The sequence below is a fragment of the Rosa chinensis genome, chromosome 5, assembly GCF_002994745.2.
Source record: "Rosa chinensis cultivar Old Blush chromosome 5, RchiOBHm-V2, whole genome shotgun sequence".
NCBI lineage: Eukaryota > Viridiplantae > Streptophyta > Magnoliopsida > Rosales > Rosaceae > Rosa > Rosa chinensis.
In genome coordinates this window covers 67,553,430-67,577,355 of record NC_037092.1, presented here as the reverse complement: position 1 = coordinate 67,577,355, position 23,926 = coordinate 67,553,430, and the positions used below count along the sequence as shown (strand labels likewise).

General features: G+C 35.8%; 2 protein-coding genes and 1 long non-coding RNA gene across 4 annotated transcripts; 1 reads left to right on the top strand and 2 right to left on the bottom strand.

Annotated features, from left to right (window-relative positions):
- Window positions 1-952: 952 nt before the first annotated feature.
- Window positions 953-9,457, top strand: LOC112202702. Of its 2 annotated transcripts, XR_002937528.2 has the most exons (8): window positions 953-1,107; window positions 1,286-1,438; window positions 2,002-2,114; window positions 3,403-3,589; window positions 3,759-4,617; window positions 6,889-6,963; window positions 7,751-7,809; window positions 9,178-9,457. It is a non-coding gene; the product is annotated as an uncharacterized LOC112202702 (long non-coding RNA). The 2 variants fall into 2 exon arrangements; XR_005810778.1 differs by lacking the exon at window positions 6,889-6,963.
- Window positions 9,458-14,190: 4,733 nt separating this feature from the next.
- LOC112167073 lies at window positions 14,191-15,705 on the bottom strand. The gene is made up of 3 exons (XM_024304034.2): window positions 15,558-15,705; window positions 15,262-15,456; window positions 14,191-15,019 (listed from the first exon to the last, which is right to left on the bottom strand). The coding sequence occupies exons 2-3, from the start codon at window positions 15,314-15,316 to the stop codon at window positions 14,631-14,633; spliced, it is 444 nt and encodes a 147-aa protein (XP_024159802.2). The 5' UTR covers window positions 15,317-15,456; window positions 15,558-15,705; the 3' UTR covers window positions 14,191-14,630.
- Window positions 15,706-22,223: 6,518 nt separating this feature from the next.
- On the bottom strand, window positions 22,224-23,576 carry LOC112201593 (embryo-specific protein ATS3A-like). Its single transcript, XM_024342499.2, has 2 exons — window positions 23,420-23,576; window positions 22,224-22,793 (listed from the first exon to the last, which is right to left on the bottom strand). The coding sequence occupies exons 1-2, from the start codon at window positions 23,513-23,515 to the stop codon at window positions 22,305-22,307; spliced, it is 585 nt and encodes a 194-aa protein (XP_024198267.1). The 5' UTR covers window positions 23,516-23,576; the 3' UTR covers window positions 22,224-22,304.
- Window positions 23,577-23,926: the final 350 nt, after the last annotated feature.

The window sequence follows — 23,926 nt, the reverse complement described above, 5'->3', positions numbered from 1 at the left end:
CAGTCACCTACCAAGAAGCAGCGCATAGCTACTCACACACACACACACCCAAGGCCTTGGTCTTGAGGTTTCTCTCTTTCCATGTCAATATGTTTTTCCCCTTGATTATACCGATTATCCATGAAGAAAAACCGAGTCAGTTTTGATATTTCAAACTATCTCAAGGTTCTTTCTTTATCTGCTGTAAAATGTTTAGGTTTTACAGTCTAGGGACGCTACATCTTCTGCCAATCTTCTTGGTTTGTCTTTGATGTTACATACTTTAGTACTCTAAAATGCATGCATATTGGAAGTTACTCACATCCAGGTGTGATGCATGTTTGAGTTTCACATCAAGGAAATTGTTTATCACGTGGTTATATTATATTGATGGTAGTTTAGTGAATAAATATACCTGTGGCTAGGCAAAAAAACAACATATCAAAAAGTTCCAGTATACTGCCCCTTTTAGGTGCAGTAAACTGGTTAATGAATCTGTTCTGGAAACTGCAAATGCAAGAGATTAATGTTGGTCGAACTTCACTAGTGCATAATTCATGAATTTTCTATCCTAAGAGTGGTTTCCACCTGGATCACTGACAGTGTTATGTTGACAAGGTATTCTTTACTGATTTTTGAATAGTCCTAGGGATAAACTTTTTGTTCTGGTTCTAAGTGTTTGACGGTTCTTGTTTGTAGGTTCCATTCTGCCCAATGGTTGGGTCTGAAGTATATTCATCAGAAGTTAAGAAAACAGAGGTACTGATGGAAAATTTTAGACGGGCTATTGATCTACTTATCAAGGAAAATAAAGAGGTCTATGAAGGAGAGGCAAGTCTCTAATCATATCCTCCTGCCTTTGTAAATGATTGCTGTAATTCCTTTTAAAAGTGATGGACGCCAGTGTATTTATTTTCACATTTGATTTGCTTGGTTACAGTTCTTGATGCTTTGATAGTGACATTTTAGGTGACAGAACTAACACTAGAAGAAACCTAAGAAACAGAGAGTGTTACAGGTGGCTATGGTAAAAGCATTGGCCATGTAATCATTGGATTAAAAACTGTCAAAGGAACCAAGCAACTTAAGTTGGATCCCACTGCTTATGACGCATTGGTTAAGGAAAAGGTAAGCTATTTTAATATCGTTTCTTGTGTACAATAGAAAGATATTGTTTTGCCTCGTATACCATGTATTTTACTTCTTACTTTGAATTCTCTGTGAAGCTATTGTAGGTAAATATTAAAATGTTTGAACATTTTTTTTTCTTATATGTTTTTTACAATTTTTTTGATACAACATGCAGGTTGCTGTTGGTGATATTATATACATTGAAGCAAACAGTGGGGCAGTAAAAAGGGTAGGCAGAGTTGATGCATTTACTGCAGAATTCGATCTTGAAGCAGAAGAGTATGTTCCACTTCCAAAAGGAGAGGTTCACAAAGAGGAGATTGTGCAGGTTGGTTCAAGCGAACTGTGTTCTCTTTATAAATGTTCTGTAATCTGAATTGCATTATAATGTATCGTAATATCATTGGATGGTTTTTAATTTCTAGTAGCCAAATTAGTAAGTAGATTGCTGAGTCATTCTAGCTTGCCCTGTGGTACTAGATCTTTTTGAAAGGAACATGTATCATGCCATGATGCATTTGTCTTTTTAATAATGTGCTTTTTATTTTTTCTTTAGTTGATTAATATAGGAATTTACGTTCATGAAACATGGTCAAAATTTTACTCTTTTATGCTGAACATTTTGCTTATTGAGTTATTGGACTTGATGGCTGTAATGATTACTAATGAATTTTGGCATTATAAGTTTGTTGAAATGGACACTTAACATTCCCTTGGTATACCATCTGAAATAACCATATATGTGCCTCTCATCCTAAATCCATGAAGACTGATGGTTCTGACCAATTCTTCTTGACCTCTATTTATATTCTCATTAGGCTCAATTTCAGTTAACAGAATTCTCTTCTCGTCTATACATGTTGAATCTGGGCTTATGTAATTCTTTAACAGGATGTAACTCTGCACGATCTCAAGCGGGGCTAGACATATTATCTCTAATGGGTCCAATGATGAAGCCAAGAAAAACAGAAACTATGGGCAAATTGCGACAAGAAATAAACAAGGTACAAGCTTGTGATTGTGTGGGGAGTGGGAACCAAATTCAATGCCTTTTCTATGGTAGCTTAAGATAGTTTTCCTAGTGAGAAAAGCTTGTTGCAGCTTTTCTCAATAAACACTTGAATGATTCTGTGATGTCAATTGAAAATACTTCCAAGACTTTGACATCTGCCAGTTCCAGTAGCTACACCTTTAATTCCATCTAAGGCTGTGCTCAGTCATAAAGCTTTGAGAGTTGACTCCGAAATTTTTTACCATTTCATTTCATTCTCCACTTGAATGCTCTATATGAATTAAGACAGAAACTATGCTTTAATTTAATCCAACTTCCACAGTTACTGGTGACACAGTTATAAGTATTTCCTGAGTTTCTAATATTTCTAGTTCCCTATGATTTTGGGTTGGCATATGTTGAATTGCTTGCTACACTACTAGGTGGCTAGGATTTATTCCCTCCTAGTGGGGTTTATTTATTGATGTATTTGTCAGGGTAGAGATGTTGACATTCTAGGAAATTTTGGAAGTGGCAATAATTAAGTGTCATGGCAAGTTTGCTGAATGTGGTGTTATTTGGGGAGAGGAACAATGGTGCATTTGACAGTGATTTTTTTATGTGGGAAAGCCGGGAAGTTTTGTGAAGTCGTATTTTACTTTGGTTTCTAGTTCCCCATTGCATATAAATATACTGAATTCAGAACTTTGAACTTTATTTTCTGGTTATTTCCTATTTAATTTCTTCTTCTAGTCTTTAGGTGGGTCTTGATATTTGTAATGTGAGTGAGCTCAATGTTTTGCAATAAATTGTTCTAAGTTTAATTTAAAATCATTTATTTGTCTATACAAGAAAATTACATAAGTTGCATCACTTTTAGCAGGTTTGTTCCCCTTCAAATACTATATTATCAGCTAGAAAATAGAAGGAAAGTGAGAGTTTCATTTAATTTAAGTGTATGATTGATGACAGGTTGTTAACAGGTATATTGATGAAGATTTTTGCAAGATTCTTGTGATTTCTTTTCTAATACTTGTTTTTATTTTAGTCTTGCTGCAACAAGATCTTTGCAAGTGTTTAAAATTTGGCTCATTTTGCAAATGATTACCAAACCTACTAAATGTATAGAGTTTGACTGCAACTAGTAGCTACCAGAATGACAATTAGAAATTGGCACAACAAGCTCTGGTTTCCATTTGTGGATTTCACTGGGGATAAAAGTGGTGGATCCACCCATTCCCAGTTATGCTAAAAGGAGTTTGTAGAAAGTAAACTTCTTTCTTTATGACTTTCATCTGTAGGTTATGCAGGAACAAGATACTGGTGTTGCTCTGCATTTGAAGAGGCTTGTAAAAGAAACTTTTTTCCTTGAACTTTTCAAGAACCTTTGGCAGGAAGGAATCCATCCCATTCCTTGAATGTAGATAGACTAGCATTTTTCCGGGCGTTTAAAGACTGCTTTCCTTGGGCATTGCATAATGTTTCAAGGTAAGAGTCTTTTGATTTTACTTTTTCATGGTTTACTGTTTCTTTTGTACCCAGCTGCTTTTTTGTTCAGTGAATTTTCAGCTGATGTGTTTATCTTCCCAAAAGTTTAATTTGGCTCTGGTGTTTTCATATGTTACTGGTATTAAGTTGTTCTTCGATTTGATACCAGGTATTGCAATAGAGTGGATTCCATCAGTGATTTTCGAGCAACTATTGTTAAAAATGTTCTGGTAAAGCTTTTGTGGCAAGAGTCCATTTTCTCTAGTAGCTCACAAAATAAGGAGCAAACATCCCTGGGATTATCAGCAGATTCATGTGAAATTGGTTTAGCTTCCGACAAGAAGACAGTTGAAACATTGAAAATTACGTACCCAATGAGCTACTTTAGAGAGTTGGTAAACTGCATTGTTGAGGTTCTTTCAGGCATTTATTTGCTGGAGCATGATTTGCTCTTAGCTTTCTCTGCAGAATTTCAGGAGAATTGTCAGAATTTCTTTCAGCATGCTAGTAACATGGAAAGAGAAAGTGAGTATGCCGAATTAGTTATTCAGTTTATATTGTTACTTGGAGAACAAGCAATGCAGAATGGTGAAAGTTGGCCTTTGGCTTCTGGAGTTGGACCAATGGTGGAAGATACATTCCTGCATGTGTTCAAAGCAAGTTTTGTTCGATGGTGTCTCAGTGGGAGTAGTTGCTCCATAAATGCTTGTCTTGACCTGTTACTTGCATTGCTTGACGATGAATATTTCTCCGAGCAGCGAGATAGTGTTATCAGATATGATACTAACCTGGAGCGTTCTGGATGTGCATCCTGTTTTTTAGATTCTGACCGGATATTATATTCCATCACATTGACATCTTTGAGCTGCTTATGTAAGCTCGAAGTTCTGGACTGTCACTCTCAGGATCCCTATGAGAAACAAAATCTGCTAGACCAACTTCTTTGTGAAGGTGATGGATGGCCTTTGCTAGTTCTGGATTTCAGCAGGCCAGAGGGATAAGTTGCCAGGGACATCTCTGCTGACCATGTGAGTGAATAATTGAATTGATGTGATGTATTGTTGATTCTTAGTTTCCATAGTATTGAACTTCTTGAAATGATATCCTAGTCAACCTTTTATTGTTGTTCACCATTGTTTGCATTTGTGGTACATAAAATATATAACTATATGTTTCTTTTCAGAAAGTCTTTTGTTTGTCTTTATGTGAGTGAGAGTCCTGTTATTATTGCTGATTATGTTGCTTCCACTGTAAAGTTAGCTTATTTTCAGTAACTGTGCATTTAGACTATCCTTGCTTCCACCACAATGGTCGGCATCTATATTGTTTATAGAATGATGCATATAGCTGAATGTTGGTTTTTGTACTTTCTTCTCGAGCATCAGCTTTGGCCTTTTATTTTATACTACTTTTGCCTATAGCGATAGTGATTCCTTCCGGCATTTAGAAAGACGTTACTTAGCTGTAGAGTAAGTTTAACAGCTCTATAATATTAAAGGACTTACTTCTGCTAAGCTAGGTCTGAAACACCATTAGTTCCATCTCAGTGTCAATTGTCTGACTTTTATATCACTAATTTTGATGGACTGTTTTTCCTAATTGACCTTTTCCCTTTAAGATTTTCTGTAGTGTTTAAACATGAATAGTGCTTAGAATTATTTTCAGCTGACTACCACGAGAAATTTTAAATACACACCCCAAACAACTTAATACACATCTCTATTATTTTATATTTCAAATCAGATTTTATAGGGAGATTAAATGACCAAAATAGACATTTATATATTAGAAGAAAAAAAAAAATAATAATCATATCTTCCTTATATGATTATATAATTATAAACAAGAATAAAGTTAGAAACCATCTAATTTAAATTTTCCTTAAATAAATTGTAATTAAATGGGGTGAGAAACCATATCATTTACAAAATCAATGACATTAAATGTTTTTAAAACAAATCACTTTACTCTCACTTTTAGTTTTTTTTTTTTTTTTCTAAAAGTTATGATTAGTCAATTTATTATCTCATAAAAAAAAAATCACAAGTATAAAATTTTGTAATTGTTAATTTGTTTGACCATCCAATAACAATTTCGTAGTTCCACCATTGTGGAGAAACTACTGATACAGTCTTGGTTGAATGTTCGACTCAAAATTTTATACTTGATCAATATGGTGTTTGGTGGATGAAAACTTAAATAATACAAAACCTATTTCTAAGCATCTATTTGAAGGGAACAATAATAATTCCTTATGGATTTCTCAATAACTAACACAAGTAATTAATATGGTCAATTATAAAATACTAATATGTTAATATATACTAATCAAATTAAATAGTAGCCTTAATGTAGTTAAATATTAGTGTATTTCATGATTTTTTAGGTTAAGGATATTTTAGGTAATTTGGGTTGTGTATTTAGTAAAATATTAGAATGAGTAATTAAATGGTTGGTGTATTGAGTAAGGGGTGTGTATTAAGTAATTAGGGGTGTGTACAAAATCAAAAATAGACAACGTTATCTAGATAACGGTTTAATAAAAAAACGTTGTGGTTTTTTTTTTTTTTTTTTTACAACAGTATAGTCGAAACCGTATCTGTAGATATTAAAAAAGTGTTGGTCTTTTGGTTAGCAATTTTCTCATTTAACTTGTACAACGATGTGGTCGAAACCGTTATCGATAGATATTAATAGAGTGTTGGTCACTTGGTTAGAAGTTTTCTCATTTAACTTGCACAACGGTGTGGTCGAAATCGTTATCTATAGATACTAACCCAGTGTTGGTCCATTGGTTAGAATTTTGTAGATTTAACTTATACAACGGTACACTCAAAAGCATTATCGATCTATAAATATTAATAGTGTTGGGCCTTGATAAGAAATTTATTTATTTAAATGATGATTAAATTTTTAAACTCTCTATATTGTCCATGACACTAACAAAACTAGAGGATATCAGCAACGTAAAATACAAAAAACAAATGAGAAAAATATAGATACGGAACCATTGGATATGCAGCGGAAAAAAGAATGGAAAGAAAAAAACTGCGTGCAGTTAGCCCGATTTCTAGAGGAAAGTACAACTGCACGCACAATGAGAGGAGATTGAAGACGACGTGGGAGGTGATAAGAGTAGATATGGCATCATCACAATTCACCCCTCTCTCAATTTACAGTATTTTGTTTCTGGTTGAGTTTCCTTCTTGGAAATCTGCATCGATGCCATGCTTTTTCTTTTGAATTTTTTGCATTCCAGAATTCCAGATTATTGTTGTCCTGGATTATTGCGATTACAGGGGTCTTTTGGCTTGAGATATTTGTACACCCAACTGAAAGATTTCACAATTGGATGCTTGAATTCATTAGACAGTGTAAGTTTTTTCTTCTATTCAATGTTTGTTGTCTTCTCCTTTATTTGGTCCTCATTCATATTTATCAAAGTCATCAAATCAAACCCCAATTTAGGAGTAACAAAGAATGTGAGTATGTATATGCATTTGTGTGTGTTTGTGTGTCAGAGATACTTTTTGTGTGTCTGTTTAATTTTCTTGATTGGGTTAAATTCCACCCACCATTTATCTTATTACTGGGTCATTGAGAATGAACAAACTGAGGTGTCCAGTTTGTTATTAAGATTGTCTATAAATTGGCTATCAATGTAAAGTTGTCTCTCGTTCATTTTGTTTGGCTTAGATACAATTTGGAGCTATAATGCAGAGAAAAGGATAGGTCAGAGTTGTGGTAGAGCAATCATAGAGTTTGTATGTGTATATTGTTGCAATTGTTCTTTAGGAGAGTTTTAATATCAAAGTATGTATATTGGCACGGATGAAGCCTGAAATTGGATTACGTTTAATACTTGAAGGGTTAGTTTAGTTCATTAGACAGTTTTACACCAGAATGAGTTCAGTAGATAGTACTCGATAATCACTGTCTTTCATTCTCCTTCACAATTTGTTTCTTCATAACGCATCTTTTCGCTACTTTTGCAAAAAGATTTCAATTTGGGAAAATATATAGTAGGGTTTAGGTCATCTGCACATAAATATATACCTCACACACCCTTAGAGTTTGTATCTATTGCAACCTGGGCTTTGTTTTTAGCTTTCTTCAGGATTTAGCTTTTTTCTAATTGAGGGTGTTGTTATGATATGTCAGGCCAAAAAATTGTCCGAGTTGGATCAAGAAGACAAGTTTCTCAACGTACTATATCCAAGGTAAGAGTTTCTCCACCATAGAACTTGTGTTTTATATTAGTTTTATGCCATGAACGCCGCTAACTTTGTATTTCTTCTTTCTTTTGGTTGTGCATATATACATGAAGGTATGAAATTTGTTCATAGTTGGCTTGTTTACCACCTTAATTTTCTAATCTGGACTTTAGTGGAAGTGAATGTAGTTGTTTTGGTAATATGCATGACTCACTGGAATCAAATAGAGGAACCCCAAAATAGAATAAGACTCTCCCATTGTGCTCATTACCATCAAAATTATGCTTTTACCTATATGGTATTGATTTTTGACGTTTACAACTTTTAATGAGGTCAGAACTTTAATTTTGTTTTTCTAGCTATATTTGTATATATGTATGATTGGAAGATGGAACTTTTGATCCTTAAGGGCAATTTAAAAAAAAAAAAAAAATTGAGCCTCAAATATGCTTTTCAAAGTTTACAATACTGAACTCTGTGTTTGGTTCAGTTTTGGTGTTGGCAATTATTGACTACTTCAGATATTGCCTAGCCTATGCATTATTGAAGCTAAGGAATGTAATCAGACTATTATTACTTCTTAATTACCGGAGCTAGCTAATAAGCCTGCAAAGACATGTCCATTTTTTTTTTTTCCAAATAATTTTTTTTTTCTTTTGTGTTTGAATCTTTTAGGAGTCTACTAAGAAGATTGTGATCCTTGCCAAATTGATTGTGAATGACAAGCATGTGTTGTTGAGAGTCTCAGACTGATGAGCTCATGTCCAACTTATTTTTTGACATCTTCTTGATTCTGATAGCACTTGTGAATGACTTAGATGCCATGTAACGGGCCTCTATACCAGCTAGGCTAGGAAAGTAAGTTTGTGTGGCCGTGTACTTCAATTATTTGACAATAATACCCTATATATGGTTTGACAGCCTTGTCTGTGTTCTTATTTCTACAATAAATTTGCTGGTATTTACGGTTTTCTTTCCGATTTACTAGTCTCTTGACACGCACTAGGTATGTGCCATTATGGGAAAACAGAAATTTAGTTTAGCTCGTAGAGACAAGGTTTGGCATGAGCATAACAGTGATAATCGAAGGGATTGTTGCTTGGCCTGGATTGGTTCTCCATCTTGCTGCATTATGTTTTTAAAAGAAATTTAGTTTAGCTTGTGAAGAGAAGGTTTCCAATTTGAGATTGTAACTTGTGGCATGACTCTGATTTTTTTTTTTAGGTAACTATTGCATGATTAATGCATCTTGTGTGAGAATTTTGCATTATGTTTTACTCTGGACATAGCTTGTGTGTTTTATTCAAGTACTTCCGTGTATCATTGCTCCAATGTTTATAATTTTTATTTCTTTTTAATTTCTCTTTTTCTTAGTGGAAAGGAGTTATGGAGACCACCTTCAAGAAGAAATCGATGAATTCCGTGATGAGTGGGCAGAATTCGTTAGTGATACGACTTGAGACTTCAGTTCTATGCTTTAACCATGTACCTATAGTGAAGCTTCTTTAATTTGTAGCAAAACTGCCTTTTCCATTATATGACGGCTAGTATATTTTAGTTTCTTTTACTATTGCAAAGTTTACTCAAGAAATTTCAATTGCAAAAGCATTGGAAATGTGATTACTTGAAGTAATTCTCTATTAATATATTGCAATTTCATTCCAATTTCTTGAATTGATGCATTAGATCATAAATGGTTGAAAAAAATCGTCGTCTCTCTGCCTAGTAGACAATGGATTTTTCCTAAATATCGTTGTAATTTACCATCTTCATCGTCATCTACAACGTTGTCAATTTAGAAATTGATGTAACAGTTCCTCAAAACCAACATTTTTGACAAGAAACTATTGTGTAATGAAGTTGGAAAACATTTTTCAACTAAAAACCGATGTACAGAATCCTTCAAGCCAACATTTTTTTTTTGTTAAGAACGGTTGTGTTTTAAAGTTGTTGAAGGCCAAAAGTAATGTGTAAACTGTATTACCACATCTATTTCTAACTAAAAACTGTTGTTGAATAATTACATACACAACGGTGTATTTACTGCTAATGGTATGTGATGTGTATAACTACAATGATTTCTATCTAAAAGTTGTTGTGCTTTATTATCTTAAACATCGGTGAAGTATCGTTGCGGAGTGAAATGTAAAAAGACAACACTCAGCTAGACAACGATAATATATTTTTGTAGACAACGGTGAGGAACTGTTATCTATTTTTGATTTTGTACTAGTGTACGTTTATTTGAGTTGGTGTCATCTCATTAATTTGGACATTAAGTCATTTTTTTTCTGTCATCACAGGATTTATTTGATTCATGTGGGACTACCAACTTCGCATTCACAAATGGAACAAGTGTATTTGCTATTGTTGACTGTAGGTCGACGCACGAGAAAGATCATAACATTAGTAAGTTTTTGTCATTGTTTGGTAATTATATTGAACAACATATTTGTTCACTAATTATTAAAGTTTCATGTTTTCAGCTCTAGACGGGGCCTACAAGTATTTGAACTTCGATAGCATTTTGCCCAACATAGTTGGGACAAAATCTGGCAATGATTGGGCCTGTAAACAGATGGAGAAAGCGATCTATAAGCTGGTTGAAGAATCTGGACGTATATCCATTAAAGAACTAGCAAGATTCGCCTTCGACTTTTTAAAGACAACTGCGAATGTTGAAGGAGTTGACGACAAGACAAAGGAAAAAATTTTAAGAGCGTCAACCATGAATCAAGGAAAAGATGGACGGATAAGATGTAGAGATGAAGTTAACAATCATTAACACGAAAATAGACAATCTAACCATAAACCATGGATCAAAATATGTGAATGAAGAAATCAATCAAGAACAGAGATGAAGGCATACAAAGTTCTTATTACTTCCCTTAATTAAATTAACTAGATGAACGCACCATAGTTAACCCTATTAAACATGCAATGCTAGTAATAAAACGATACTCATTAACAAAACTTATTTAACGCATTAAACACTTAGAAAGTTTGATTGATTTAAGCTAAGAACACAAGTTGGAACGCCGTACAAGCATGCAAGACTCATTGTTGATTTACCTAAGGAATTATAGGTTTTCCACTTAAGCAATTAAGACATAGAACGCTAGCATATCTTAATTTGGATTCAATTACATGCTCAATATTCTAAGTTTGCAACCAAAGAACACAAAAAACATAAAAGGTGGGATTGAAGCACAAAATCAATGAACAATATCATCACATATTAAAATCGCCATTTATGAATTATAGAAACCTAAAATGTTTATTGGAAACTAAACATCAATACATAAACTTTATACTCACAAATAATCGAAACATCCATTTAAAACAAAAACCTAGAGGGCCAATAAACTTATAAACATCTAGGAAGTTTGAACTTTGCCATTATGAGTCCAAGTCCAAACGGGATTAAACCATTGGCTGTGAGAGCAGCTAAAATGGGATGAATGGGAGTTATTCTGTTACCTTTTTGGAAAGAAACGAATCCATCACAGTTTTACAGATATTGCAAAGAGGCAGAGATAGACTTTACTCCACATATTATGATTGCATCAGTATATACACTTTTGTGCCAGAAATGGAAAAAAAGAAATAAAGGTGCCAAAGTGGGAATATATGTGAACATCATTCTCATAGATTACTGTCCTAGGTTCAGAGACAAAATTGAGTTCAGTATAAATTCATGTTGGGTTCTTTATTTCATTATTATTATGAAAATTTTATAATTCATGCAGGAGTGATTACCACAAATTGGACGATGAAGAATGCATCATCTGGGCACAAATAGTGATGGCATACGCAACGTTTAAGGACCCTCACACCAATGGCCCTGCATGCGGTAATCATTTCTTTTCGACATTCCTATGATACCACATAAAAATGAACTGGTACTGTAAGATAAAAATTTTGCAAAGTTCAATGAAAAAATGTCTCATGAAACTAATTTTCTTTTATTACTGTTTTTCCCTTCTATAGCCTGCCATATCGCCAAGGATGGGGTAGTTCATATATTTGAGAACGAATCTGCCTTTCTTTTTTTTTTTGGTTCTTTGAACTCTGTGGCATAAGGGGGTTTATGACCTCCCGATCATAATTACAATGCCACAAAACATGAATATAGATAATTAGTTAAACGAACAGATTGAATTCGACTTGAAGTTACAAACGACCCGAACTAATTTGTTATATAGTAACGAGGATCTGACATGTAATGAGTCTTTACAAATAAGACATCCACATATCTAAGAAAATTTCATTTCTTTTTTTTTGAGTTGAACGAAGTCAGACTTTATTGATAATCAAGAAATATCTCAGAGTACAAGCTTTCTAAATAAGAAAAAAGATGCAACAAATGCACCAAAAATACAAGAAAATAGGAATATCGCAATAGCGCATACGTTGTTTTACCACTATGGAATGCTATCGTGTAGTGAATTTTGTAGTCGATGGTATATATGACTACCCATGCATATCCAACTCACAAAATGACAAAAGTCAATTTGAAGAAGAACAGAGGGCAATCTTCCATCAAAAAATCGAAGCTGGCCAACGGTGTCAGAACATGACTGTGTTGGCATACAATCCCTTTTGAACAAATACCATAATCTCGGGTCCCCGACCCAATACAAATAAACATCAAGATCCCAAAACCAATGCAATAATCGAAAGGGAGCCCAATAAAAAATTTGTGTCACACTTCTAGGTCGGATCCAAGACCCACCCGGATCCCAATCCGGATCCAGCCCAGTCCCGTCCACCAAACCCAGCACCAAGTATCGCCTAGAGTCCAAAGGCGTTCAAACCTTCAGCCGTCGACGTACCATCCGTCCACCAAACTACCCGGTGGCCTGTCGCCTGCAACATTGTCTGTACCACTCCATCAACGGAGGTCATCACTTGTCAAGAAGAAGTCGACGTCACAAGTCGCGAACCCACAATCTGGTAGTAGCTTCGTCAGGTAATTTGGCCGGCTAAAACCCACTCTGATCGACGACAACACACACAAACTGCCACCATCCTCACCGAGATTAGTCGGCCCTTTGAGACGACCATGAAAGAAAAGCAAGAGATCCGACCCTCCCGGATCCCACCTTCCACCACCAACAAGATGGCCTCTACCACCATCGTCAAAACCTAATCTCAGTCCGCCTTTAATGACCTCCGCCAGCCAAGAAGGACTGCATAAGCCTCTGATCTCGTCATCCTCAACCGCCGAAGAAACGAACTGACAACCTCTAATCCCCGCTCTCGCAGCCACCAAGCCTAACGCAGATCGCTGCAATGATCCGGATCCTATACTGCTCAGATCCCACTCCACCCGCCAGCCTCTACCACCCTTCACTGCCGACCCAACACTCTCTTGGCTCTCTGATAGAGCAACACCAGGACCAAGATTCCCCTCAACACACACTGTGCCCACGACCACGAAGGCAAACAAGATGAGACCGAAGCCTGAAGAAAGCTCCATGAATGGAGACAGTAGGATGCGACGAACGCAAAGATATGCCGCTCCACAAACCCTAGCTAGACTCTAGGGACTTCTTTCTCCCTTACACAACTCACTAATTTTTTTTTTCCCACTTATAGAAAATTTCATTTCTTTGTTTTGAAAGAGAAGGGGGAGATTTTTCTTCACTTTTGTTTAAAAAGGGCATTTTAGAAAAACGTGCTGGGTGCACCTAGAAATTTTGATAAAAATAAAATAAAATAAAAAAATTAGTCCAATAACATTTGGTCTAATGATATAAATTTTTTCTTTGTAAGTGAGAGGTTGTGATTCGAATTTACAATAGATGAATTATTGTATATGAGTTTTTTATTTCATAAAAAAAAATTGTTACATGTAAAAAGATTATTGGGTGAACTAAGATATTTAAAAGTATATTTAGAAATATACCTCCAGAACAAGTGAAGTAGTGAACTACCAAAGTAGAAGACTTGAAAAGAAATAGAGAAGAGAGAGGAAGTAGAGCCGTAGGATTTCTGAGCAGAGTGTGGCGGCGGCAGGGAATAATGCTACAGGTTTCGTGTAAGTTATTGTCACGCTAGGTTTTGTATGTCTTTTTATTCCAGTATACCATGTTCTCTCCCCTAAACTTTGAACATTAAATTGGCTTGGTTGCCTTTGGTTTACCTGCTCAGTCATGTGAATTTCAACAGCAAGTAGCAACTTCGCGCGGACTCGATCCATAGTTATTAAATTATAACGAAAGATTCAAACAATATTAATATATTTAGTTTTGTACAATATCTTTTGTCTAGACCATATATATTTCTTTTAATATTTTAAAAGTAAAATTTATATACAGATACAAGTTATTTACGAATGGGAACAACTGAATTAGACCGTATTTATTCCATAAAACTAACGGATTACGGCAACTAGTTGTTAATATATCAAATCATCAAAATCCAAAACTCATTCAGTAACAGCAAATTGAGACTAGATCTGGAGCAAAATCCAGTCTATTGACAGGTCCTTCCCCTTAAGACATAAGAACAATCAAAGAAAAAAGCAAAGTGTGGAACTGTTGATGAGAAAGAAGCAGCTACGGTGAGCAATCCGAATCATATATTGTCCAACCAACTACACACGACTGCTAATTATGTCTGATATAAACACCGATACATCCATATAACGACCAGAAACACTTTCTCTTGTTTGACCCATGTATTATTCTAGTAAGACAATCTGCAAAAGTTCAAGCAAGTCAGGCTCCTACGTATCCTCCGCAAAAAGGCTGGTTGAACGAAGCAAGTTTTCATCATATATATGTTGAGGTGAAGGTGGCAGTGCCAGCAGCTGCGGCTTTTCAACCACTTGCCTTGATGCCAGTGCCATAAGCTGCGCCCTCTGATGTACTTGCGTTGTTGCCATTGCCATCAGCTGCGCCTTCTGATGCCAGTGTCAGTTCCATCAGCTGTTCCTTGATACTGGGATAAGTAACAGCAGGCTTGAGAATAACTCTTGCTTTCCAGTCAAGACCAGGCACACCAGGGTGGGGCATCTCCTCACCACAACACAAGCAAATTATTTGAGCAAAACGACCAACAATTGCACCCCTCGGATATTCGAGCAGGTATGAGCATTCTGAAGACCAGTGGTCTGTCTTTAGACAAATATGACAAGCCATGTCATCAGGGTGGAAAGCTTTAAGTTTTCGATCCCTGCTTCTTGCTACTTTTAGCCTTTCCTTGAGCTCTGTGACAACAAACAATATATAGTGCAAATATATCAGCATCTATCCTCATAAGAAGAGCAAAACTGAATCATATTGTTGATAAAACTAAAAATAGAAAAACTGCAGATTAAATGGAATGACATCATCGACCCAATCAACAAATAGTTGCATTTACAAATGACTGACTAACGCAGCAGGCAGTAAAGTTGACATAATCTTGCTCATGACAAACCCTAAAACAAAAATTTTAAAGCAGACATACCAGGAGTGAGGTTGGGGCAGTGAACAGTCCGGTGCCAATCTGGATTCGGACACATCTTACATGCAAAGGAATACTCACTTAGTTTGATGTAATTAGCCAATGGTGGTCCTTCCTTATCATCACTTACCTGTGCTTTCACTTTCCCTTGGTTCCCTTTCCCTCGGTTCCCTTTCCCCTTGTTCCCTTTCCCTTTTCCTGTTAAGACAAATATTAGGTACAAAATCAAACAATCGCTCCAGTATGACATATAATGCAATTCTCGAATCCCTAATAATCAAACGATGGAAATTACATACCACGAGGAGGGGTATAGTCTTCGGGAGCCTTAATAATCACCACGCCTTCCGGCAACTCGCCCAGATCTTGCCATGGTTAGGGATTGGCATTGGCATTGGCTCTCTGTTTTGGTTTCTTTCTCTCTGGGATCCTTCTCTCTTCTAAACTCTTCAATTTCCAACTTATAACAGACCTTATATAGGCTTATGGACCCAACCCACTGTGAACACAGATCCCCCCAGCCCATTGGTGACCTCAGCTTGGCCACCCTTTTGTATCAACTCCTTAACCAACCCAAAACAAAAAGCGTATTTCGTGATATCTTAAAACAGGATTGTTATAGGATAACAATGAATTTATTACTATCTCCATTGATATTTATTACTATCTAATTCATTTTTAGCAAATATCAAGTAATTACTGACTTGCAACCACATGCTCTGTATATGTAAGAAAATTTGTTTCATTAACAAAAAAGAAAGGGTCTTTCTAAATATACCCAGCAAATATCTAACTGCACCTAGCACTAAAAAATTGTCCTGTATATTTCCAATTGTACCCTTGTTTGATTATACCCATCAACAATGCACACCCAGAACATGTGGCCTCATCATCAAAATTGAGATCAGGCAAAAAAGGATTGGTTTTTTTTATATTTCGAAACATTACATTTGATATCCTTTCACCGACAATCATCTTTTTCTGTAATCACCATTTTCTTCCATCTTATTTCTACGATAGTGATTTTGCCCACTTAAGCTTGAGCGCGATTAAGGGATGATTATGTGAGAGCAATTGACCAGAGTAATTCATCATGTAAAGAGGGTTTCATTTTGAGACAGAGGAGCAAACACGTACACCAGATTCAATTGCATCCTTGATCAAAAGGCATTGCAATCTACATACGAATGAGATAGAGGGATTTAAGTGGGGAGCAGCAACATGACATGCATGCAAATAGCTTTTTCAACAAATACAAGATCAACTTCAAAAAGAGATTTTAACAATCACTCATCCAACTTTAACTAGTTCTTGTGCGAAACTGGCGACCAATCCTCTATAAACTTGTTCTTCCACTGCTTTCTGTCTCCGGTTCATCTTCGCCCACTGCACATCACTGTCTTCATGAATCGTGATCCCTACTGGTTTCTCCTACCTATCAATTTCTAGCATTGTCGCAATCGTTGATTTTTTTTTGTTTTGTGTGAATATGACGGGTTTTGAAAAATCCCTGGGTGGTTCTGCTTCCATAGTATTTGACTTTCCCAAAAGATTACAGAAATCCATATAAGATTGCATGTTAACTTCCTCATCCATGTCAATTCATTATATGTATAATGTGTATATCTTGATGGATTCCCAATGTAATTTGGAACTGCAGACACATGATCTCCACCTTAAAGGCTTTTCACAAGTATGTCTTTAGATCCATCATGCTCTTCATCGCAATCATCTTTACTCTAGGTCAAACCTAACTGCTGATCGATCATTCTTCCTCTTCAAGATTGATTTCAGGTTGATAGTATCTTCAGATGTGATGAATTCATCAAGAGATTAGGGTTTGCATTGTGAACATTTGCTGGGTTTGTATTATATTGCTGAGTATATATATGGGTAAAGTAGGAACTATTGGATAATTTTTTAAGTGCTGGGTGCACTTAAATATTTGCTGGGTTCAAATAGAACCACCCAAAAGAAAAAGAAAAAAAAAAGCAAAAAATATTTTTTGAAGAAAGATAGAAAGTTATTTGCCTCAAATTATTTTGTTCTTTGCTTTTCTATTATTTATATTCCACATTTATTAAAAATTAATTTAATATAATTACATATACAACCATTTTTTAATGTTATATTATCCCACTGCAGCCGTCAACTTTTATCTCATAATTGCTTTAGTGTTACTTTGATCACAGCTTATAGTCATTGGAAATCAAGGAACAACTTAATTTTCAGAAGCAATGAAGCATTATGTTTTCTTCTTCCAATGTAATTCATGCTGCTTCTAGAACTTGGTTAAATTATCAGCGTGTTAATTCTTCTCCTCCTAAGAGACGTTTTCTTTCTGTTATTAAATGGAACCCTCCAGAATATTTCTTAAAACTCAACTTTGATGGTTCTGTACTGGCAACTTCAAATGCAGCAGCAGGTTTTGTTTTTCGTAACTCAACTGGGTCCGGTCTTAGCGGCAAGCAATAATTTGGGCTCTCAAGATATACTGTACGTTAGCTGAAACTTTAGCCTTAAGAGCAGGCTTGAATTGGCTTCATGGTCTTACTAACATTGAAGTTGAAGGCCATGGCGATTCCAAGATTCTCATTGATAGTCTAAATGATACAAGTTCTGTTCCATATAAAATCAAGCAGTTATTATTGGACATCGATCAGAGCTCTTGCCAGAATTGTCAAAGTCTCTTCGTTTCGACATACTCATAGAGAAGTCAATTTCTTGGTATATGATATAGCCAAAATTGGTCATGGTTTCCAACTCAGCTGGTCTTGTGCTCTTCCTCTTTCTGATAGTCAGGCCTTTTGTTCGATATTGTAGGAACAGGTTGTTTACGTGGTTTTTGTTTGTAGTTTCTCCTTTTTCTCATTGAAAAACAACCTTTTTCTTTTCCTCATAAAGCCACTAATTAAAAATTATCTAGATTTTAGATATTAAAAATCAACATATTTACGAAAATGTCACCAGAGTAAAAAGCCACTAATCACTCTCTCTCTCTCTCTCTGCCCCTCCTTTCTCTTCTTCGGTGAGGTCTCCAGTGAACTCCGACAAGGTCTCCAGCAATCTCAGCGATGTCACAAAAGCTACTCCCACCATCACTAGAAACTAGTCTCACCAACACCAAAAAAATATTCTCATCAACACCAAAAGCTAAGGGTGGCAAATAACATATTCCACCTTAAAAACAGCCAAATCAGACTGGTTTTTTATTTCGTTACCAAACCAATTTAAAAAAGAAGTAGAAAAGAAGAAAACCGAACCGAATCGATTAAGCTCGATTTGGATCCGGTTAATTTTTACTACCAAACCAACCGGTTTTAAATCGAATCTGCTAATATTTTTTACTCATATATATATATATATAAATATGTTTAGTCCCTGTACTATGATTCCGCTATTGTTTCAGTCCCTGACATTCTAATTTAATCTGAAAAGTCCCTGAAGTCACAATTTCCGTCCAATAGGTCTTCGTCATCCAAATGCTTCGTTAACTAGTTGATGTGGCATACAATTAGATGCCACGTCAGTGCATGTAAGCTAGGTGGATGGTCAAATGTCCACTATACCCCTGTTCAATTTCCTTTTTCTTTTTTCCTTTTAATTTCTTTCATTCTCTTCTTTTCCGTTTAAACCCATCTACTTAGGATTTGATTTAAGCTATTGAGATCTGGTATTGCACGTGTGCAGGGGCAGAGCCACTAAGGGTTCTAGTGGGTCTCGTGCCCCAGTCAACTTTCTAACACACACACACACACACACACACACACACATATATATATATATATATATATTTAGGGGAGCAGAGTCGAGCTCCATTCAATAAATCAACGATGTCATTGCGTCAAGCTAGAGGGATTCGAAAATCCCTCATAATACAAATCAAAGAATAGATAAAGTCAGCACAAAGCAGATGTGCCTAAAGTAGAGTACAAATTATTACTAGCCAACAAAACTAAAACCTAAAGGAACTGCAGAAAAGAAAAGCAAAAAATAAAACTTCGCTAACCCTACCCTCTTTGAAGATGGAACCGCTGTCTTGAGCATCTTGATGCCTAAGACCCCAAATGGTGTATGTCGCAACAAATCAACACAGTCACACGGTAACATCCAATAGGGCTAGAAAATAAACTGACTACCTCCCCAAAAGCCTAGTCTAGCCCAAACTAAGTGAAAAGGAAAGAGGAGAGCTGGGCCAAAAATATGGCCTAGGTCACTAGTCTGCAACCACAACCCAGCAAGGTAGAGGCCCACGCTCACTGGTAAGATCCATCTTCCTCACACCAGTCGGACTAGACCAGCCTTCCCAGAAGGCAGCCCCGTCATTCACCTTTCCGGCGGCCTCTATCTCCCCTCCACCATCTATGGGTCCTCTTAGAGTCACCCGGAAGCCTACTTTAAAAATGATCAACGGAGGCCTGGGATACCTCCGCCGCTGACTGAGAAAACCTGCACCTGCATGCTCTTGAAGGCCTTGGTTATCTCCGACCGCCTTAGAGGAACACAACCCCCTCCACAAACCTCGTCAGAGTCTTATGAAGCCGTCGCCTAATCCTGATATCTATACGACTCTGAACAGAACCACCACCGTGATCAACCATTGGAACTCTCGCTGCCCTTGCCCGTCGTCACGCTGTCACCTCGTAGTCACCCTCACGCTGGAGCCTCGCTGATGCTTTGGTCTCGGGAACTTGCTTTCACCACTGCCAACAGGCAAAACCCAAGGTTTTGCTCTAGAGATCGCTTCGAAGGCCTTCACTGTTGTGATTTTAACATATATATATATATATTAATTAAAATACTTATGTAATACTTACTAATATTACTACTCAACATTGAAAGTATTTAATATACTTATACACTTAATACTTCAATTGGGTCTCGTCCATTAATATACAACGGTTGTAGTGCTCACTTGCAAGTCTATGATCAGTAAAATATAATGTAGTATTGGTAATTTATGTCTATATAGGTATATATGATAGGCATTTTGAGCTAATTTTTTTTGTGTATTGTCGTAGTTTTTTTTTTTTTTTTTCACTGCACCTATTTTCTTCATTCATGTATAAAAGCTGTAGTTCTCCTAAAGAGAATATTTGCTTGACTTCATATATTGAGAAAGACGCTTTTACTAGAACTCCGGTACTTTCAAAATCTTGGCTCTGCCACTGCATGTCTGTTAGAATTAGGCTACTTCTTCTGAGGGTTAGCATATGCTCATAAAATGTTTTGTTCTAACAAAAAAAAAAAAAATTTCACATGCTTTTGTTTTTAAAACTTTTAGTTATTACTCAGGGCCAATTACATATAAAGCCATTTTTGAATATTTTTCTAGCCATATAGCCACCAACTAATTTTTCCCCTCATAAGGCCATTAGTTTTAAAATTGTGTTAAATTTTATATATAGAAACCAACATATTTACGTAAATGCCACTGGAGTAAAAAGTCAACGATCATTCTCTCTCCTCTCCAACGAGGTTTCTAGCTGACCTCCGGCGAGGGTATCCTGTAAGATCTCTAGCGACTTCTTACTAACTCCGGCGATGTCTCTGGCGACCATAAAAACTACTGTTACTAATACCAAAAGCTACTGTCATCAGCAACAAAAGCTACTCTGGTTAAATTTCCGGCCACTTCCGCTGAACTCCAGCGACCACAAAAGTTACTATCACTAACACCAAAAACTATTGTCACCATCAACACAATCTACTTTGGTGAGATTTCCGTCAACCTCCGGCGATGTCACAAAATCTACTATCACCAGCACCAAAAACTACTCTAACAAACAACAAAAACCACTATCAAGTTCTAGTTATGGATAAATGTGATGATTACTTTATTAAGTTCTTGAGTTGTGTTTGGTTGAAGTTGAAATCAGAGTAATTTGATTTAAGTATTTGACATTTTCACTTTATAGTTGCTTTGATATTTCGAAGTAACTTTTGTATTGGTTGGTAATAACTTTCTCAGTCATTGGGAGTAGTTTTATTAGTCTCAACTTCAGGGAGTAGCTTTTGTTCTACTTGGTGGTGAGAGTAGTATTTTGTGTAGGTGACAATAGTTTTCTCACCTCACCGGAAATCTCACTGGAATAGCTGTTGTTGCTGGTGAGAGTAGTTTTTGGTGTTGGTGACAATATCTTTTGTTGGTGGGGATAATAGCTTTTAGTTTTGGGGAGCATAGTTTTTGTTGGTGATAGTAGCCTTTATTGCTAGTTACAGTAGGTTTTGTGACCTTGTCGAAAGTCGCCGGAAATCTCACCAGTGTAGCTTTTGTTGCTAATGACAGTAGCTTTTGTGGTCGCCGGAAGTTGTCAGAGACCTCACCGGAGAGGAGAGAGAGAATGATTGATGACTTTTTACTCTAATGACATTTACGTAAATATGTTGGTTTTTATATCCAAAATTTAATACAATTTTTAATCTAGTAGCCTTATGAGGAAAAAAAATAATTGATGGCCTTATAGCTAAAAAAAAAAATTGAAAAATGGCCTTATATAGTTATATGTAATTGGCCCTATATTTTAATACTATAAATTTTCATGAGTCGAATTTTAACAAGTTTGAGCTACTCATGAAATAAAATGAGCTACTCATGAAATAATTAGCTTATGTTATCCTAATACTTATGGCTATAAATAGGCTCATACAGCTCGAGCTCAATTCGTATTCGACGTGTTTTTAACTCGTTTGGCTTGTGTTCGTAAGATAAATGAATTGAGTTTGAGATCAATATTAAGCTCAATAATAAAACAACATGAGCTTGAATTATGACATATTCGGCTCATCAAGCTCCTGAGTAGCTCATTTTATAAGTTAGAGAAATCTAGGACTGTTGTAGAAATTAAGGTGAGGCATGATAGTCCCGTGAAATAAACATTCACTAATCTATTCTTTTATATCATTTTAACACCTTTCGCCACATAAAAAGCTGGCCTCTATAGTTTTTTCTTTTACACCCAGTCTGTTTAATTGGCTTCTCTATATATATATATATTGAGGACATATTCATATATACCATATATGACGACCTAATAATAAGTTAGTCATGGCAAGGACATATGTTTCCCTTGTTTCTTTACAAAGACTTTCCTATTTTGCTTAATCCCAAAGGGAGTGACCTCTTTGTCACACGCATCCAAACCATGCCAAGCACGGCGAGGCAGGTACCGGCGGAAGTAGAAGTAATCGGAGCTAAGATGAGAGTGAGATCCCTCCATGACATGGACTTGAGCAAAACCAGGCCGCCAGTCATCAGTTCCAGCCAGTTTGAGATACAAATAGCAGATGGGTGAGTCAACGCATAGACCCTTCACTTGAAACTGATCCACAACACAAGCTTGAAATGGTTTTCTAGGCACATCGTCAAGGACTTGGGGTTCTAGTGGATCCACCCTTCTTATGTGCTTGGAGTTTAGGTGCTTTACCAAAACGCCATTAGAATTTGTGTCGCCAAATCTTAGGCTAATGTTGTTTGAGGTTGAAGCGCCTTTTGTGCATGTTGTTTCAATTGTAACTGCGTATGTACAGTTTTCCTGTTGAAATGAAATGCAAATTAACAAATATTAATAAAGAGTTGATTTGTTTATTTAGTCACTAAGTTGTTTTGGTTATTTTCATTCTTACGAATAAGATATGTATTTGTTAAGTAATAACATGTAGAAAGTGTTGTTGCGTATGAAAAACAATTAAAGAAAAGTAATTAAACTCATATAAACAGAGAAACCATATTTGTATACGCAAATCTCAATCTGCAAAATATTGGATTGTCTTAGAAAGTTGATTGATATACACACAAAAGGGGGTAAAGGAAAGGAAAATTTTTTAAAAAGAATATGGTTTTTATGGGTACTCCAAATTATTAAAAATAACGGATTGCTTCAAAGAGATTTATGCAAGAATAATTAGATGAGCAGACAAAGCTTGTATGTGAGATATAAAAAAAAGAAGATGGTCATTTTTTATTTATTCATTCATTATAATTTGTTGTCAGATAGTATGATATACTATGTTGTCAAACTGTCAATTAAATTAAGTATTAGAATTTAGAAATAATTCTCATATGAATCTATATACAAGACTGGAATAGCATATAGTGGCAACTGGCAACAACATAGATACAATTTTTTTTTTCAATAGCTTATGAAGTTATGATGATCACCTTGCTCGTTGGCGCGAAACTTTCACCTCCGGCAAACAACGCAAGCAAAAGCACACAGCATGTTAATAACGATCCTCCATAATCCTTTGTTGCCATTTTAAACAAATAGAAGAATGGTTTTAAGTATCATAATCACACATTTGTAATGTACTAATATGTAATTTATAGCCTACGTTCTCCATCTAAGGCTTCAATATTCTTTCCTTGGCATAGTTAAAAAGGCATATTCAGCTTTGTACTGGTGCTTTTTTATGTACTTAAGGAGGTTCCTTAACTTTTACTTATACTATCTGCTTTCTATTAAAGCTTTTTCTTTTCTTTTTTTCTTGGCCTTTCGCTCTCTAAAGGATGATTTGCCATGCATTAGAGCAAAGCATCTTTTATTAGTGCTAATGCTTCTCATCTTAGCACTTTAGCAGACTTAACACTTTATTCCGTCACCGATTCATAAAGTTCTAATCTTGGATAGGCCCCTCCTTTTTTTTTTTTTAATGCTGTTGTAGCCCT

Excerpts from the sequence above, each read along its gene's own strand:
- LOC112201593 (XM_024342499.2), bottom strand. The coding sequence starts at position 23,515 with ATGGCAACAAAGGATTATGGAGGATCGTTATTAACATGCTGTGTGCTT. Across the intron at positions 22,794-23,419 it reads GTTTCGCGCCAACGAGCAAG|GAAAACTGTACATACGCAGT; the intron begins GTGATCATCATA and ends TCATTTCAACAG.
- LOC112167073 (XM_024304034.2), bottom strand. The coding sequence starts at position 15,316 with ATGTGTCCGAATCCAGATTGGCACCGGACTGTTCACTGCCCCAACCTC. Across the intron at positions 15,020-15,261 it reads CTGCCCCAACCTCACTCCTG|AGCTCAAGGAAAGGCTAAAA; the intron begins GTATGTCTGCTT and ends TTGTTGTCACAG.